The sequence below is a fragment of the Leptidea sinapis genome, chromosome 40 (genome assembly GCF_905404315.1).
Source record: "Leptidea sinapis chromosome 40, ilLepSina1.1, whole genome shotgun sequence".
In the NCBI taxonomy this organism is placed as follows: Eukaryota; Metazoa; Arthropoda; class Insecta; order Lepidoptera; family Pieridae; genus Leptidea; species Leptidea sinapis.
The window spans coordinates 4,938,394-4,954,271 of record NC_066304.1 but is presented as its reverse complement, the minus strand read 5'-3'; the positions used below and the strand labels follow the sequence as shown (position 1 = coordinate 4,954,271).

At 35.2% G+C, this 15,878-nt stretch overlaps 1 protein-coding gene and 1 long non-coding RNA gene across 2 annotated transcripts in view; both read right to left on the bottom strand.

Moving 5' to 3' along the window:
* LOC126976388 (probable peroxisomal acyl-coenzyme A oxidase 1) overlaps positions 1 to 12,999 on the bottom strand; it is a 38,963-nt gene extending 25,964 nt beyond the window's left edge. Inside the window, exons 1-4 of the mRNA XM_050824695.1 lie at positions 12,693 to 12,999; positions 11,830 to 11,989; positions 9,603 to 9,771; positions 7,291 to 7,414 (exon numbers count right to left, since the gene is read on the bottom strand). Of these exons, the coding sequence (XP_050680652.1) occupies positions 7,291 to 7,414; positions 9,603 to 9,771; positions 11,830 to 11,989; positions 12,693 to 12,819 (580 nt within the window). The 5' untranslated portion in view covers positions 12,820 to 12,999. The remainder of the gene's footprint in view (positions 1 to 7,290; positions 7,415 to 9,602; positions 9,772 to 11,829; positions 11,990 to 12,692) is intronic.
* A 1,176-nt stretch (positions 13,000 to 14,175) lies between these two features.
* Positions 14,176 to 15,878, bottom strand: LOC126976451 (uncharacterized). The gene is made up of 2 exons (XR_007731912.1): positions 15,739 to 15,878; positions 14,176 to 14,497 (listed from the first exon to the last, which is right to left on the bottom strand). It is a non-coding gene; the product is annotated as an uncharacterized LOC126976451 (long non-coding RNA).

Sequence of the window (15,878 nt, the reverse complement as noted above, 5' to 3'; positions counted from 1 at the left end):
TGATATGTATCCGTGAAGTCGCAACAACATATTTTTTCGTTTGTCAAAGGAGACAAAAGCTATTTAGGTAGATGGTGACCGAGCCAGCACTAAATCATTGACTTATTGTACAAAGTTCATTCTGATAAACGATACTTATACAGTATTCTAGTATTATTATCATTACAATAACAAATTGTTATTAGTATTAAAATGATAATCCGAGATTTATATCTATACTATGCTCAGATCGAATTCCACAAACGCGTAATCCGTAGACTGGAAACGCGTCAAAAACAACATACATTAGACATTTTTTATTTTATTAAAATAAGGGACGACACGAGCAGGGCGTTCAGGTCGGGTGGTAATTGATACGCCCTGCCCATTACAATGCAGTGCCGCTCAATATTATTGAAAAATCCAAAAATTTTAGCGGCACTACAACTTCGCTCGTCACCTTGAGACATAAGATGTCAAGTCTCATGTGCCCAGTAGTTTCACTAGCTACGGCGCCCTTCAGACCGAAACACAGTAATGCTTAGACGCTTCACGGCAGAAATAGGCGCCGTTGTTGTACCCATAATCTAGCCGGCATCCGTTGCAAAGGAGCCTCCCACTTTTACATCAATGATGTTTTTGTTTATAAGAGCAAATCATACGGCCTTAGATCATATAAACGACTAGATAGACTACAGCTGTGAAAACGTCGAAAACAATAAACTTTCGAACTAACCTCTATTTTGTGCAATTCACGCACACTAACACAAAGTGTCATTAAAATCGCGAGTGTAAGACAAAGCTTGGCACGCACTCTAAATTAATGTTTTTGGCCTTTTTTATCGATAATCTAACAGGAAGAGACTCTATCTAGACGTATAAATTATCTAAGAATACGGCCTGCACAATTCATATCAGTGCTGCTTGGGATTTGATTGAACCCAAAATTATAATCGGCATCGCAATTAAACTTGTCACTAAATAGAACACGCTGAAATACTCTTCTAATAAAAATTCCACCTTCGCACGACACGCCACAAGTTAGGATATCATCCTCACCATCTGGATGTGTGGCGGTCCTCCACAGTGCGGTTTTCAAGGAGCTTTCTTCCGCGTACTACAACGCTGTGGAATGAGCTTCCTTGTGCGGTGTTTCCGGGACGATAGGACATGTCCTATCGTCCCGGAAACACCGCACAAGGGTACCTATGGGTACCTCCAAAAAAAGCGCGTACACCTTCCTTAAAGGCCGGCAACGCTCTTGTGATTCCTCTGGTGTAGCAAGAGAATGTGGGCGGCGGTGATCACTTAACACCAGGTGACCCGTACGCTCGTTTGTCCTCTTATTCCATAAAAAAAACTAACTTTTTTAGCACGTGCTTATTAGTGAAACAAAAAGATTTGCCTTTTCTGAACTAAATATAGAAGTTGATATTCACAGCCGCAGAACTCGGGTGTCATGTCAAATATAATGTCGATGTGTCAAGTTGTTGGAGGTTTTTACATATCATTATTAAAAAAAATATATATATGATACTCTGTTGCATTAATACTCTTTTATTTGCCCTCTCTGAAATCAGAAATACTCTACGTCTTCCAGAAAAACTTATAACAGGCAACCCTGGCTAGAGCTACTTCGAAGTATTTTTGATAGCCTTGAAAAAAATTTTAAGGGTTGTCATGTGTCACTAAAATTGTATTTTTATACATTGTATTCAAAAGGTAAACAAAAACAAATGAAAAACAATTATTTAGTAGTAGATTTTCATACAAATTTTTTTTCATTGAATTTTTCTGCCTTGTATTAATAAAAAAGGCAGTTTACATTAATACCGGTTCACTTTCCGAGCAGGTGTTGGGTAATAGTTATTTATGCAACTTTAGAGTGATACAGTCTGTATTTACAAACAGGATTGACGGCAAAAGGCTGACCGTTTTAGTAAGTAACTAATGTGACACAGTTTCTAACAGTAGATCTGCACTGATGTACAATAATGAGCCAGTTTTATTAGATTGAGTTTCTCTCCGTAAAATTCTTACTAAAGCTCTCTGTAACACTTATCGAACGTCAAAAAATTATACATCCGTTCGTAAATATATGCCTCGGAACTGAGAAGAACGGGCGCAATAAACTCAGCGGGCTTCTTTTTTTTTTAATATGGTAACAATGTAAAATCGTACAATAAAATTCATCATTTAACAGCCTGTGGGTGGCCATACCCAATTTGTGGTATCATACAGACTTACTAACTCGAATTAGCCGAGTAGTAGGCATATTAAATTTATGTTTGTTCCTGGCGTAAACATTATGGTTATAACAGTTTTTAGCAAATTCACTTATGTGCCTATGTACATACATAGCATTATCAAGAATATATTGAGAGGCAAGAGTCAAGATGTTAATTTCTTAAAAATTTTCTCTCAATGATTCTTAAGGACCTAGGTTATAAATAGCGCGAATAGCCCTCTTCGGCAGCACAAAGATGGTGTTTATATCGTCATAATTGAATATAAATATGAGTTTATTTCCCTTGCGCTAATGTTCTGTTACACATAAGATGTCAAAGATTTTTCAAAAACAAAATTGCGCTTTTAAATCGTCACGTGCTCGTGCGAATAACATCCAAGAAACTCAACGACCACTATTTTCATCATAGAGTATTTTACAATGGTTGTAATATACAAAAAAAATAGTTTGTAAGGTGTTACATACAATAAATGAATTGTGTTAAGTAATAGTTATTTATGCAACTGTTGTGTAATAAGGGGTATTAAAACACGAACTATTATCACATGAGTGTTTTAATACCTAATCATCAACAGTTGCATACAAGACTTTATCTACACCCAGAATATGAATCCTCTAAAAGATTCTGGAACAGTTAGCTTACTGCTAACATTAAAACACGTCCTAGTAGTAACCTAATATCATTCATTACTTTGTATATAATCATACAAATAAACTAAGTATTAATGAAACAATTATTTATTTTAGTAGTAATTTACATTTTGTATAGTGCAATAATTAAAATTCACTCGAATATAATGTTCTTTTGCAGCGTTTAAAATGAATCACTCATTTTTTGCAAACAAAACAATAAAAATATCGAAGAAAAATGGCGGGGATTCGAATAACCTACATTTTTTACGGCGGGCGACGTTCTGGCAGTGTGGAACGCGCGTAAACGAAAATGTTCTTTTTTTGAAATTCATACAGATACCACGCAACGAGCAATAAGAATGTGGCTGTATGTTGAAACTCTTTGCGCATGAAGGGATCGAAAAAAACATAGGAGTGTTGTTATGAAATTCAATACAACATTACAACATTCGTTTGGATTAATGGTTATTAGAACATTGGGTGTTTTAATGTTGGCAATAAGCTAACTGTTTCAGAATCTTTAACAGAGGACTTAAAGCATGGGTGTAGATAAAAGAGTTTTAAATACTAAATATTTAATAAAAAGTAATAAAGAATAAACGGTATAAATATAAGTTTTCCTATATTGGACCTTTAGACCTTGAATTCATTGTTTGTGTAAGGTTGCTTCGTTAAGATGATGGTCGTGATTACCATAATAATTAGTAATCGCATCCAACCATTACACTGATTTTTATAACTATAACAGGTCGACCTGCACACAAGCAGCATCCGTTCACGAGTTGACGCATGGACTAGCCTTCGCAAATATTTGAGGAATGGAGACTATCCAGCATACGACGCTAATAATTCTCGTTTAAGTTATTTTAAATTATTTAAAGCCTTTAATGAAATCCCAGATGAACATCTCGTACGTCTTACATCAGACGCCAGATAAAATGGTAATACGACTAAGTAAATCAAGTTATTAATGCAATAAATTGTTACGGTTACACAGATCTTGTGCAGTAAGTGTGTACGGTACTTGCTGATTTTATTAGGAATCATGAGGGTAGTTGTACGTGCTCCACTATCCGATGACACAAGTCGCGCTTGGGTTGACAAGCGCGCAGAGACAATTGATCTTTGCTCGGGCGTGGTCGATAGCACTACATATGTAAACCGTGTTTACCCTGAGTAACCAGTGATCATCAAGTCTAGTGTTGACGTTCAATACTAGTGTCTACATATAAAACTTTGCAAGCTTGCGATCGCCAGTGACGTTCACCTGGAATACCGGAGTCAGGACCGCTGGGGCTGCTGCGCCGCCGCCACCTGAGTGACGTGGGAGTGTTCAAAGGTTAGTGGATTGCATTTACCTCTTTCCTCATGATTCCTTGGTTGATTGCAAGTGCTTACATAAATTCATTTATTTTTAAGAGCCAAAACCGGCGACTATAGGAAACCTTAATACAGTCCCAGATATTATTCCTGAGCCCGAACAAAGTGAGACCCAGGGGCGTGCATTGCTTCTCTAGCAAGGTAGGCAATGTAGATACAAGTAACTATCTTAATAATATAATATTTAAATATTGCATTAATATCTTAATAATATAATTTATAAATAAGTAAGCTAAAACTTACTGGGTGGATGTTCAATAGAAATTTTGTTATAGAATTATAGAACTAAAATATTACCTAACACTAGTGGCATATCTAAGTTTAGGCTCTTATTAAGGTAGGCATTGCCTGAATGCCTATAAAGAATGCACGCCACTGGTGAGAACTAATGCACAAGTGTACAGTCGCGTTTTTTTTTTATAATTTGGAAAACTTTAGTGTTACAATAACTTAAGTACCTACTATACAATAGTGTTAACATTTTACAGCATTTAAAAGTTTTCGCATATTTATTCTAATAACACATAGCATAATACAGGTACAACTTTTTTTATATAAGTACTAGCTGACCCAGCAAACGTTGTATTGCCGATATTAAAATCGCGATACAAAAAAAACTGTTGATCGTAGATGGGTGAAAATGTGAAGGTGTATGTATTTTTTAATGCTGTCTCATAATCAAACAAATTTAAAAAAAAAATGTCAAAAAAATAAAATTGGCGTGGACCACCCTTAACATTTAGGGGGATGAAAAATAGATGTTGTCCGATTCTCAGACCTACCCAATATGCACTCAAAATTTCATGAGAATCAGTGAAGCCGTTTCGAAGGAGTTTAACTACAAACACCGCGACATGAGAATTTTATATATTGGATTATATAAAATATGTTGATGATTACATAGGATTGTTTATGGTACGGTACATTTATTATGTTCAAAGAGAATTTAAACACTACGTTCAATTATGTTTATATTAACAGTTAGCGAAACACATTAAACCAATTTTTGATAAAATGCTCTGTAGACTAACGCTAATTGCGTGAGGTATGCACAATGATACCTTCACCCTTCCGCGTTCTCCGCCAGTCAAACCTTTTTTTACTCCTGAACATTCAGTGACTTCGCTTGAGATCTGTGCTAGTACTTATACGATCTGCTTAAGTATTATTTGTTAATAATTTGTTATGATAGCTCGCATTAATCAGTGATTTAGTAATATTACACATTGTTTTTCTTTTCAGTCCTTATCTTATCAGCCTTTAAGTAGGTAATGCCCTTCGCATGGCTTCAGATACTTAATCTAATACTTACGATTTAGTGTTAATGATTTGATTTGTAAAAATCTGCTACATGACTTTCTGTTAGGTATCTTATGTGCTGCAAATTTAACAGTATTTTTTTATGGGCCTGGTGTAAAGTGATCATCGCCGCCGACATTCTAACACAACACCAGAGTAATGACAGGAGCGTTGCCGGCCTTTAAGAAACGTGTACACACTTTTTTTGAAGGTACCCATGTCGTATCGTCCTGTAAACACCGCACAAGTAAGATAATTCCACAGCTTTGTAGTACGAGAAAGAAAACTCCTTGAAAATCGCACTGTGGAGGACCGCCACACATCCTGATGGTGTGGATGATATTCTAACTTGTGGCGTAACGTGCGAAGGTGGAAAGCAGGAATCAGTTGAAACAGCTCTTCGGAACAATGCGGTAGAAGACACACAATGACGCAACGTCTCTACGCAACGGCAAGTGATACACTCGCTCATAGAGCACTGGGTCCCCGCCATATGACGTATGACACCACTTCACACTCACATATGCCGTAGCGAATGAAATGTAAATAATAAGCTTACATATAAATGTTATAACTGCTAATTCCTTGCGGCACGACAGTGGACTGTATATACTTACATCCAAAACATTGCTACGCACGTATGCAACGCTCCGGATATTTAAGACTTGTGCAGCAAGCCTCCGCTACCCGTGCCCCGCCTCCGGTCGCCTTAGCCGATCATTCGGTAAACACAAAGGCAAGTTTGCGGCAAGGAAGTAGGATAATAACTTTTATCTCGATATCGGTCCCTTACAGCCGAATAAAACGTTATGACTTGTGAGAAGTTAATTGCGCCGATAAAATAAGAGGTAAAATCAGGTATTGTTTGTTTGAAATTATAAATTTATTTTTGTTTACGAAATGGACATGACAAAATCAGCAATTCCTAAAGATGTGATTGAGGTAGGCTATATCTATAGTAGATTCAAGAATTGTAATTATAAACTGCGGTGTGCAGATTGATGTACTATTTATGATTTGTAATGAGTTGGAAGAGTACAGACTAATAAAACACATGAAAACGAAATGATAATTATCGAGAAAATGGAGGAAAAGGAAATAACCGAAGAAGTACATCGATACAAACCAGAAAACGCAATATATTCATTAAGAAGTAATTGATACGATAGTGACAATTTCGAAAAATATCAAATCTATCCTGACAATAAGCAAAAATGCAAAACTGAATTTGGAGAACCAGGCTGAAAAAAGGAAACCTTCAGGTAACAAATATCCAAACATCAAAATTGGCAAAAAAGATTTAAAGTAAGTGACATAGACAAATGTCCATACATTTACCAACCCATGTTGATAAATCTTAAGAAATACCAATATATGGGCTTTTACAGTAACAGATGTATAATGATGTCGAGACACTTGTACTTGGTGAGTTCCAGCTTGAAGGTTTTGCAATGTGCATCTATATTTCCGTTTATCTGTCTACATAGAGCCTCTTGCTGCTAGACAACCGATGAAAATAGGCCAGGTTTAATACTTTAGTGTGCATGACAAGCTACGTCTTACACTCTCGATTAGTAAGTCACTTTGTGTTATTATGTGTGCAATGCTCAAAATATAGGTTAACTGTAAATTTTTTCGACGTTTTCACAGCTGCCACCATCTTTCTAGACGTATAAATAATATAAGAGCTAACGGTCCAATATCGCTGCTTTGTTCATTCATTTAAATTTAGTTTGGTCGGATATACTCACATCCCCCGGGCCACCACTTGTATGAGGTAAGCGTTGGGCTATTCAACACGAACTCCTTCGTAGATGGGTCGTACGTGGCCGTCGTCTCCAGCCCGCGGATAAATGTGCCGTGTCCCAACTCTGTCTGCGCGAATATAAAAAAAAACACTTTATTCGGAATAAAAATATCTACAATCGTTTTATTTTTAATGCTAGTTGTTTTGTCGCCATATTACCGGTGGTAATATAGCAACTCAAGAAGGCTGTATTTAATTTTATGTGTCCGAACGGTTTGGTGTCAGCCGTCCCACAATACAGATGACCTGTACTAGGTTTAAAGAAACTTTAAACTTTAAAGGCCGGCAACGCTCCTGTGATTCCTGCTCTGGTGTTGTCAGAGAAAAAACTGTCATGCTATGTGTGTAGAAATATTTAATAAGTTACCAAAAGAAATAAGAAAGGAGACAGTGTTAAATAGATTTATATTTAAATTATTCACACTATTAAAAAAATATTATCAAACGAAGTAGTAACCGGCACCAATAGGTACTATTTTTACCAATAATGTTATATTTTGTTGTGATTATTTTTACTACATTATCTCTTAGCATTTCATTTATTATTGTAAATGTGTATTGTAGGGTCTTTTAATAGGCTGTAATTACTGATTGTGTTATGTTTATAATATCGTGAAGTGAAACCACAAAAATATTTGCATGTCTGTCAAGTTGAAACATGTGCCTGCTCCTAAATTTGTAACAACTTTACTGGCAAATAAAGAACTTTGACTTTGAGAATGTGGGCGGCCCATATGCTGGTTTGTCCTACTTTGGTTCTATGGTTCAATGGTTCATGGAAAAAAAGACTGGGATCAGGAAGAAAACAATTTAAGTGAGCCCAGGGACAATCAATATAAACCATTGGAAGTCTACCAACAATAAAATAATGAACATCCTTGAAGATGTAAGAAATGTGAGTGTCAATACTGTCAGGAGGAGACTTCTAGAAGTCGATATACACAGTTAAAGACTGACTAGGTGTCGTAAATAACTCAGTAGGCACCATATTGCAAGGTTAAGAATTGATGTATGATGGAGCAAGGTTTTATATTCCCATGAAGCCAGAATCTGCTAAAAATACCAGGAGAGTATTATCCAGAGGTATGTTTTGAAGAAATTACGCCGTACGGTGGGGGCTCTGACATTGGGCTGTCATAACTTTTGAAGTTTGTACAGAGTTAGTTTTCGTAGAAATTGCACAACAGTACATCTCGGAAAATTTTAATTGCTCATGTATTGGGTTGTACATTGTGATGGACATAATTAGTGATAAGATTTGTGAATATATATTGTAACAAGCGTAATTATTTTCAAATAATACGTATTGGATGTTATTGTCGCAATTTATTTTAGTAATTGTAGCAGTTATACATTGTCTTAACGAGATTTATATTATTATGTTTGTAAAAACTTTAATAGGCGTTCCTTCTTTTTCCTAGCCTCAATGTTGTTTAGCCATTCTCATGTTTAATATTGAAACGTAAATCGCTGTACATTTCCGTTGTATTATCATTTATTAATAAAGAATTTTGAAATGAAAAATGAATTAAATTGCTCATGTACATACAGCGTTAACTGTTACAGGAAGTGCTGTTGTATTTATGGACGACAATGCTTGAGCCGTCGACGTAAACGCTTACATAAGTGTAAAGTAAAATTCATGTACAAAAACCCAATATATAGAGCTTGGCATAAAAAATAATTAAAATCATATGAGATAGAGGTCGTATCGCGTTACGCCACGCCTTGTTGTTGATGCGTTACGAAATACAACAAAGATCTTAATATTGTAATTATAGTGAGCATTATGCTGCCGAACATTAGCTGACGGGTTATCTGCTTGAAGCATCAGTTATTGCCATAAAAAACTGAACTTTGTGCTTTGTAACCGACTTCAAAAAAGGAGGAGGTTCTTAATTCGTCGGTATGTTTTTTTTTAAAGTATTTAAATAATTGCGTTATTTTATACAATCTAATTCTAGTTACGATTATTGTAATTTTTGGAGTCGGTGTCATCCAAGATAGGTTTGTAACTACATACATAGTTGTAGGTGCTTGAGTTGTGATGAGGCGAGAGATAGTCGCGGCGGAATCCAACACCGATTCCAAAAATGACAATAATCGTTACTAGAATTAGATAAATTAATTATATTGTATAAAAATAGGCAATTATTTTTATACTTTTTAGTGCATATTATATCTATTGTTTTGAAGTCGGTTGTGTTTTTGTATATATTTTTTAAAGAAACAGCTAATATTGTTAATGTTGTGTACCTGTGCATATGTTCCAATTATGTTTAGATTGAATGCCCTGCCAATCCAATATGCTTGTTGTTCAACAGTTCCTTGTCCCATAATTGTAGGGATGAACATCACATAATGCAAGGTTATAGGGTTGCCATCGCCTAGAATTGCTGATCCAAGGGACCCACCAAGCACAGCCCTGTTAAAAATACAAATATTTATATAAGGTGGAATTATAAGGCGAGTGGGGGAACAGAGAATGGTCTTATAAATGCACACTCTTCATATGCTTTTCAATACATTTGTATATAATATAATTTAAATTGTCTTAGTTTTGTTAGCTTGTATGTCTGTTCACTCTGTTTGTATGAACCACAAATATTTGAATATGACTTTCAACCCCTTCAAAACGTCGGATTAATTAGAAACTTTGCACACTCATCAAGGACCGAAAATTCAATAATTTATTGACATAGTACTTTAAAGATAAAATTTGTAAACAACATTTATGAATGATGCAGGACTCAAACCCAAGACCTCTCAGGTTCCATCAGAGCCATATTCCATTAACCCAACCGTTCTAGTGATTTATTATTCGTAAATGCTAGTATGTCTTGGTATGGTATAGGGGCTCCTGTTTCCGCAATTAGACCACTAGCATGGGTCCATTTTGCGTGCAGTAATGGCCAGTTACTCCAACCAGTCCAGCTCCTTCCAGAAGTTCAGAACATTCCTGGGGTGTTCGCAGACTTCCTGGAGCGTATTGGTTAAGGTTTTTGCCCGTTGGTTGGCCACCCCCGCACATTCGTGAGCGACCGTTTCGTCTTCGGCCAGACAGCCTCTGCACTTAGGACTGTCTGTTACGCTGATTGTGAAAAGGTGTTTGTTTAGTGATGTGTGACCCGTTAGGGTGCCCACCATTATATGGATGTCATGTCTGTTGAGGCTGATAAGTCTACGTGTCAGTTTGGGCGACAGTGCAGGTATCGCCTCCTTCGACTGTCTACAGCTTGAGAAATTCATCCATCGGGTGTTGAGTAGGTCGTTTGTGAGAGAGCGTATCCATGAGCGCATTTGGCTGAAGGCCAGTGGCAGAAGTGGCAATGGACCAGTCACTAGATTTGCCGATGCCCGCCTTGCAAGCTCATACGCTGCATCATTTCCCAATTAACCGCTATGTCCCTTGATCCATTGCAGAGTTACCCGGTTATAAGAGGCAACTTGTTCCAGGCTTTGGTGACACTCATGTATTAGTGCACCCTTCAGCGGCTGGTATGTCTTATTCAACTCTCAGGTTGTGGTTACATCTACAGGATCCAGTTTACAGTTGATAACATGCTCAACCCCAATATTTGTATATAAGGAAACTGACTTGAGATGTCGCTGTTTCAAATCTAAACAATTTCTTAATTTTTATTATATCAAGATTTATGTACATTACGTCACTCGAACGGTTGTCTCACTGGAAGAGGGCTCGTGTTCATAAATTCTGTTTTAAAATTTAATTTGTGTAATAAAAATTATTCAATATAAATTTCATTATGCAAGCCTCACACAATTTTTGCATTCGCTATTTCATTATTTAACAAATAGATAATTATTATACTAAAAATAAAATGTTACTATCAATTACTGATAGTGAAACTTTATGATGCACTTATACAGTACAATAGTGCTCTATTAAATATTTAAATTAATAAAACTTCTGTGAGACATAATTAACTATATTTATTTAAAAATCTTTACTCATTGTTTGTCAGTGCTAGTGCCGACTAGTTTCGGAGCATTTGGAGGTCCGTCATCAGGGTGAGTGTATTAAGTTCATGGTGACATCCTGTTTCAAACTAGTTGGTATCACTACTGACAAAATGTGAGTTAATAAATAAAGTTAATTAAGTATTTTATAATAAAGTATAAATAAAGTTCAATAAGAGATGGAGCGATGACATGTAGAAACAGCAGGAAAAATGTGGACAAGAATTGCAAGAGACAGGAACAAGTGGAAATCAATGGAGGAGGCTCTTACCGGTAAAGGTGGTCCCTTATGTCGAAATTAATAGCTAATTATACTAACAAAATTGGTATTTTTTTATTTAAAATTGTGAATTACTAACACATACTAACAAATACAATTTATAAGTAAATATCTTAATGCATAGATGTAAGAAAATAAAGCTATAAATAAATAAAAATAAAATAAAAAATTAAGTATTTTATAATAAAACATAAGCATATTAGATATTGTGAGAAAACTTACATATAATTTTCCATTCCAGCGTTTTCTTCTTCTTGAAGACGTTTTATCATTTTGAACAGGGCACATGATTTTTTTACAGCAAGCTCATATTTTTCTTTATGGCTTAAATATACAGCAGGTACTGGTTCCAAATGTATGCCCTCTTTTAGGACCATCTCCTCTGAATACCAAAACATTTATAATATTTTAAATAACTTCTATAATAGTTTATTTAAGATTACCTACAGAAACTACCACATACATTCCACTTAATCATACTGAAAAAAAATGATAACTGAGTTTCTACTTACAGGCAATCAGACATGCATGAAAAATTGTTATGATTATGACCACTAAAACAGGTAAATATTAGGAAAGTAAGTATATACTTATTTGGAACAAACATTATAAATACAGGTGAACATTTACAAAATATAATAAAAAATAATATGAACAGTATTTGAAAAATAATTACGATCTAATTAAAACTAATATACATCAAGAACCAAAAAAATCTAAAGTAAGGCATATTCTATATCAACATAATAAGCTGGTGACTGCAGTGTTATGTCCGAAAGACTAACTAAATTAGACTGTAACTCATCATTTGATATATTTTCATTCATATATATAATAGGAGACATTGGATCTAGATATTACAAAAACAATTGGATTTAACTGGTGTAAGTCAGAGGTTCCAGTGCAATGTTATTATATTATGTTGCTGTCTGTCCACCTTCATATCAATTTCATCAGCCTTTCAAAATCCGTGAAAAGTATAGCCTATTTACAGGCTTTCTAGCTTCATGCAAAGTAAATACCTAGTACCTATACACTAGTTTATTGCATAACCCATATTTTTGAAGATATAATATGAACTTTACCTCTTTGTTTCCTTTCTTCTGTTTTTTGAGCATCTCCATCTATTAAATTTGTTAATTCAGTAACACTAAATGTACAATTATCTCTTTCTCGTTGCAAATCAGCATTTACTTTATTTAGTAGTGACATTTTACGAGCAATATAAATCAACACAACAGCCTCAGCTGAGGGTTTCGCAAAAACTAAGTAGCCCGAAACAGTGAGCTCAGAACAATAATACAGAATATATCATTAATGTTTACTGTATTGAATAGGAAACAATATCATTTATCAAATTACCTATCAATACTTCATGAATACTTCAATTTTCAACCGTTACTGATGTGATGACTGATGTCTATTTTTTTTTAATTTATTTTGTGGCACGGGATGCAAGTACATAGGCCGACTGATATCTATTGTATTTGTCTGCTATCTGACAGTCTGATTTTTTTTTTATTTCTCTTTCCATAACTAGGACAGCAAAAGGCTTAAACCCATACAGCCAAGTCTTTGGATTTTTTTTTAATTTCTTTTTCCATAACTAGGACAAATTATTTGAGTTTTCTTTAGTGTTAATTCCACCAATATTTGTCAATAGACAATAGTTAGGATAATAGTCTCATGACAGATTTTAGCGAGACAACACGCCTGAAGATGCCTCGTGTAGAGGTGAAACACGTGTCGAATTTTTTACACACAAATATTGGCGAAATTAACACTAAAGAAAACTCAAATCATTTAGATAATTATGGATTTCCGCAAAGTAACGCCTACTTCAATAAATTTTCTTAAATCAACAGGTATAGGTGAAATTATACATCAAGTTGACCAAACTTCAGCGTCTGGCAGCCCAAAACGTTTGGTTCAATCAACATTGTAAACATCTAAAAGTGATCCCTAATTTCATCTACATCCGATCTAACACACATTCACGCGCAAGCACTATAGCCGTAAATAAATGTAAACAAATATGGTTAAACGAAGAATGCCGATATTGGTTTTCAGTTAGAGACAATCACAAGCTTCACTTGAGAGTGTTATATTCCAAATTGATATTCAAATTACATAATATCGAGTTTGACATTTTAGACAATAAAGGAAGGGAATTAGCTAATAGACTAGTTCAAGAAAAATATCAAATACAGTCTAGGAAATTGGCACAGCTATTAGGTAATAGTCAAAATGATAACTCCTATCGCGATGAAGCACCAAACACGGTCCACCAATTCTATACGCGCGTCAAAAATCTTTCAACAGCACAACTTTCCCCCCCGAAATGACAATTACTAAAAAAAGGCCTTAACAACAATATCAGACCGGGTCTTAACCAAAAAACAGTAGTAGATGCAGAAGTGGCGTGTGTAAGAAGTTAACAAGATATGGCCGCTATATCATGTCTCGTGCCAGATTTTGGCGAGACATCCCGTCCTGAGGATGCCTACACTTCAAGAACAATATTTAATGAAAACAGCTGGGATGAGCATGAAAATAAAAGCCATAAAGGAAGATAAATAGACATTATACATTATAATCAAAAGCTGATTTTAAAATTTCTATTTCCATAGATTCGTCTGAACTACTACTGGAACTATCATCCTGCACACTCCTGATCAATGGTTCTAGCTCTTCTTTCCATCCCACGTTTTCCATTATTCCATCCCACGTTTTGTTCTGAACTTCAACATGAAGAATATGCTCTGTCATTGTCTTTCAATGTTCTGTTATTATACTTTCAAAAGCATCTTTTATGACTGTTTGAGCTACTGAAATGTATGTATCGTCTAGGTATATTATTTGTCTTGATCGCAACTATCGTCAAGATTATCTGAAATACAATATAATATTCAATACTTTCTAGTGAAGAAAACTAATGAACGTTTAGAGACTGAGCGTTTGGAGGTTGAATAAAACAACTGCTTGAGTAGTATAAGGAATGTGAGGAATATATAATTTATTTCAGTTACACGATATATATACAAAATCCTTAAAACTAGTTAACGAATTACAATTGTTATTAAAAAAATATTTACAAGTCTAGAAATATCACACCAATACTAAAGCTTACATTTTGACCAATAGACGTTTCATTCAATTAGAATTGAGAATAATATTATGTGTTCTATCTCGCTCTAAAACTAATGCTATCGTAAGTAAGCCGGACAGCGGGCGCTGTGTAAACTCGCGTCGATGCTCGATCACAGGTGTCAATGATCACTCACTGCTGTGCCTCATTGATTAAAATTGAATAAATAGAAAACTACGCACTTAAGTAGAGTACACTCGGCCTTGCTGTGAGGTTGCGTAACGCGGAGCATATGACTGGTCACGTGAGTATATCTGCGGTCTTCGAGAGAACGTGATGATGCTTGTACTTCGATGAGCTGACTACTGGTGATCTGCATGATTCTAGGACTTGATGTACAGCATTATTAAATGGTTCTTTTATCAGAGCTAATATTACGGTCTATAAAATAATATGTTATTTTTAAAACTAATCTTTCGGCATACGCTATTACAGCTAATATGCACGATTTATATTTCTACGATCTATAATGCTATGAAGGTATTACGTTACAGGTTAGACATCAGACATTTATATTAATTGATGTTATTTTTTGTAGGTGCAGTTACCAACAGAAATGAACATTTCACAGAAACAATACTGTGATAATAGTAGGTGAACTATGTGAAACACAAGCAACATAAAATTTTTAACTATTATCTTAAATCAAGTATCAAACTCTTTACACCGTACTAACATACGAATTCAGTCAAGATGTCTAAACATTTATTTTTTTGCCACAACATGGCTTCCTTCTCTCCTTGTTCTTGCTTAAATTTACTCAACATAATAAATAACACCCGCCGCACGCCACTATTTATCGTTATACCCATGTTCGCTTGGAAATATTAAAGAAACTCGATGTAAGCAGACTCCGATGTGAACTACATACAACAGATTGATTGACATTGTGATAATGATGTTTTATTTAATATTGCCATTCCTCTAAATGGCTGGGTTCAGCTTTCATTAGCCACTCTATATATATTTGAAGTCATACTTACGTGTGAAAGTAATTCTGAAGATCTTCTTTCTTGGATGAGTTAAATCCAGGTACAGAACACGTAACCATTTCCAACCACTTCTGGTTAATCTACTTCTACTACGGAGTTTTCCCACAAAAGCGAGATTTGTATCGCTAACA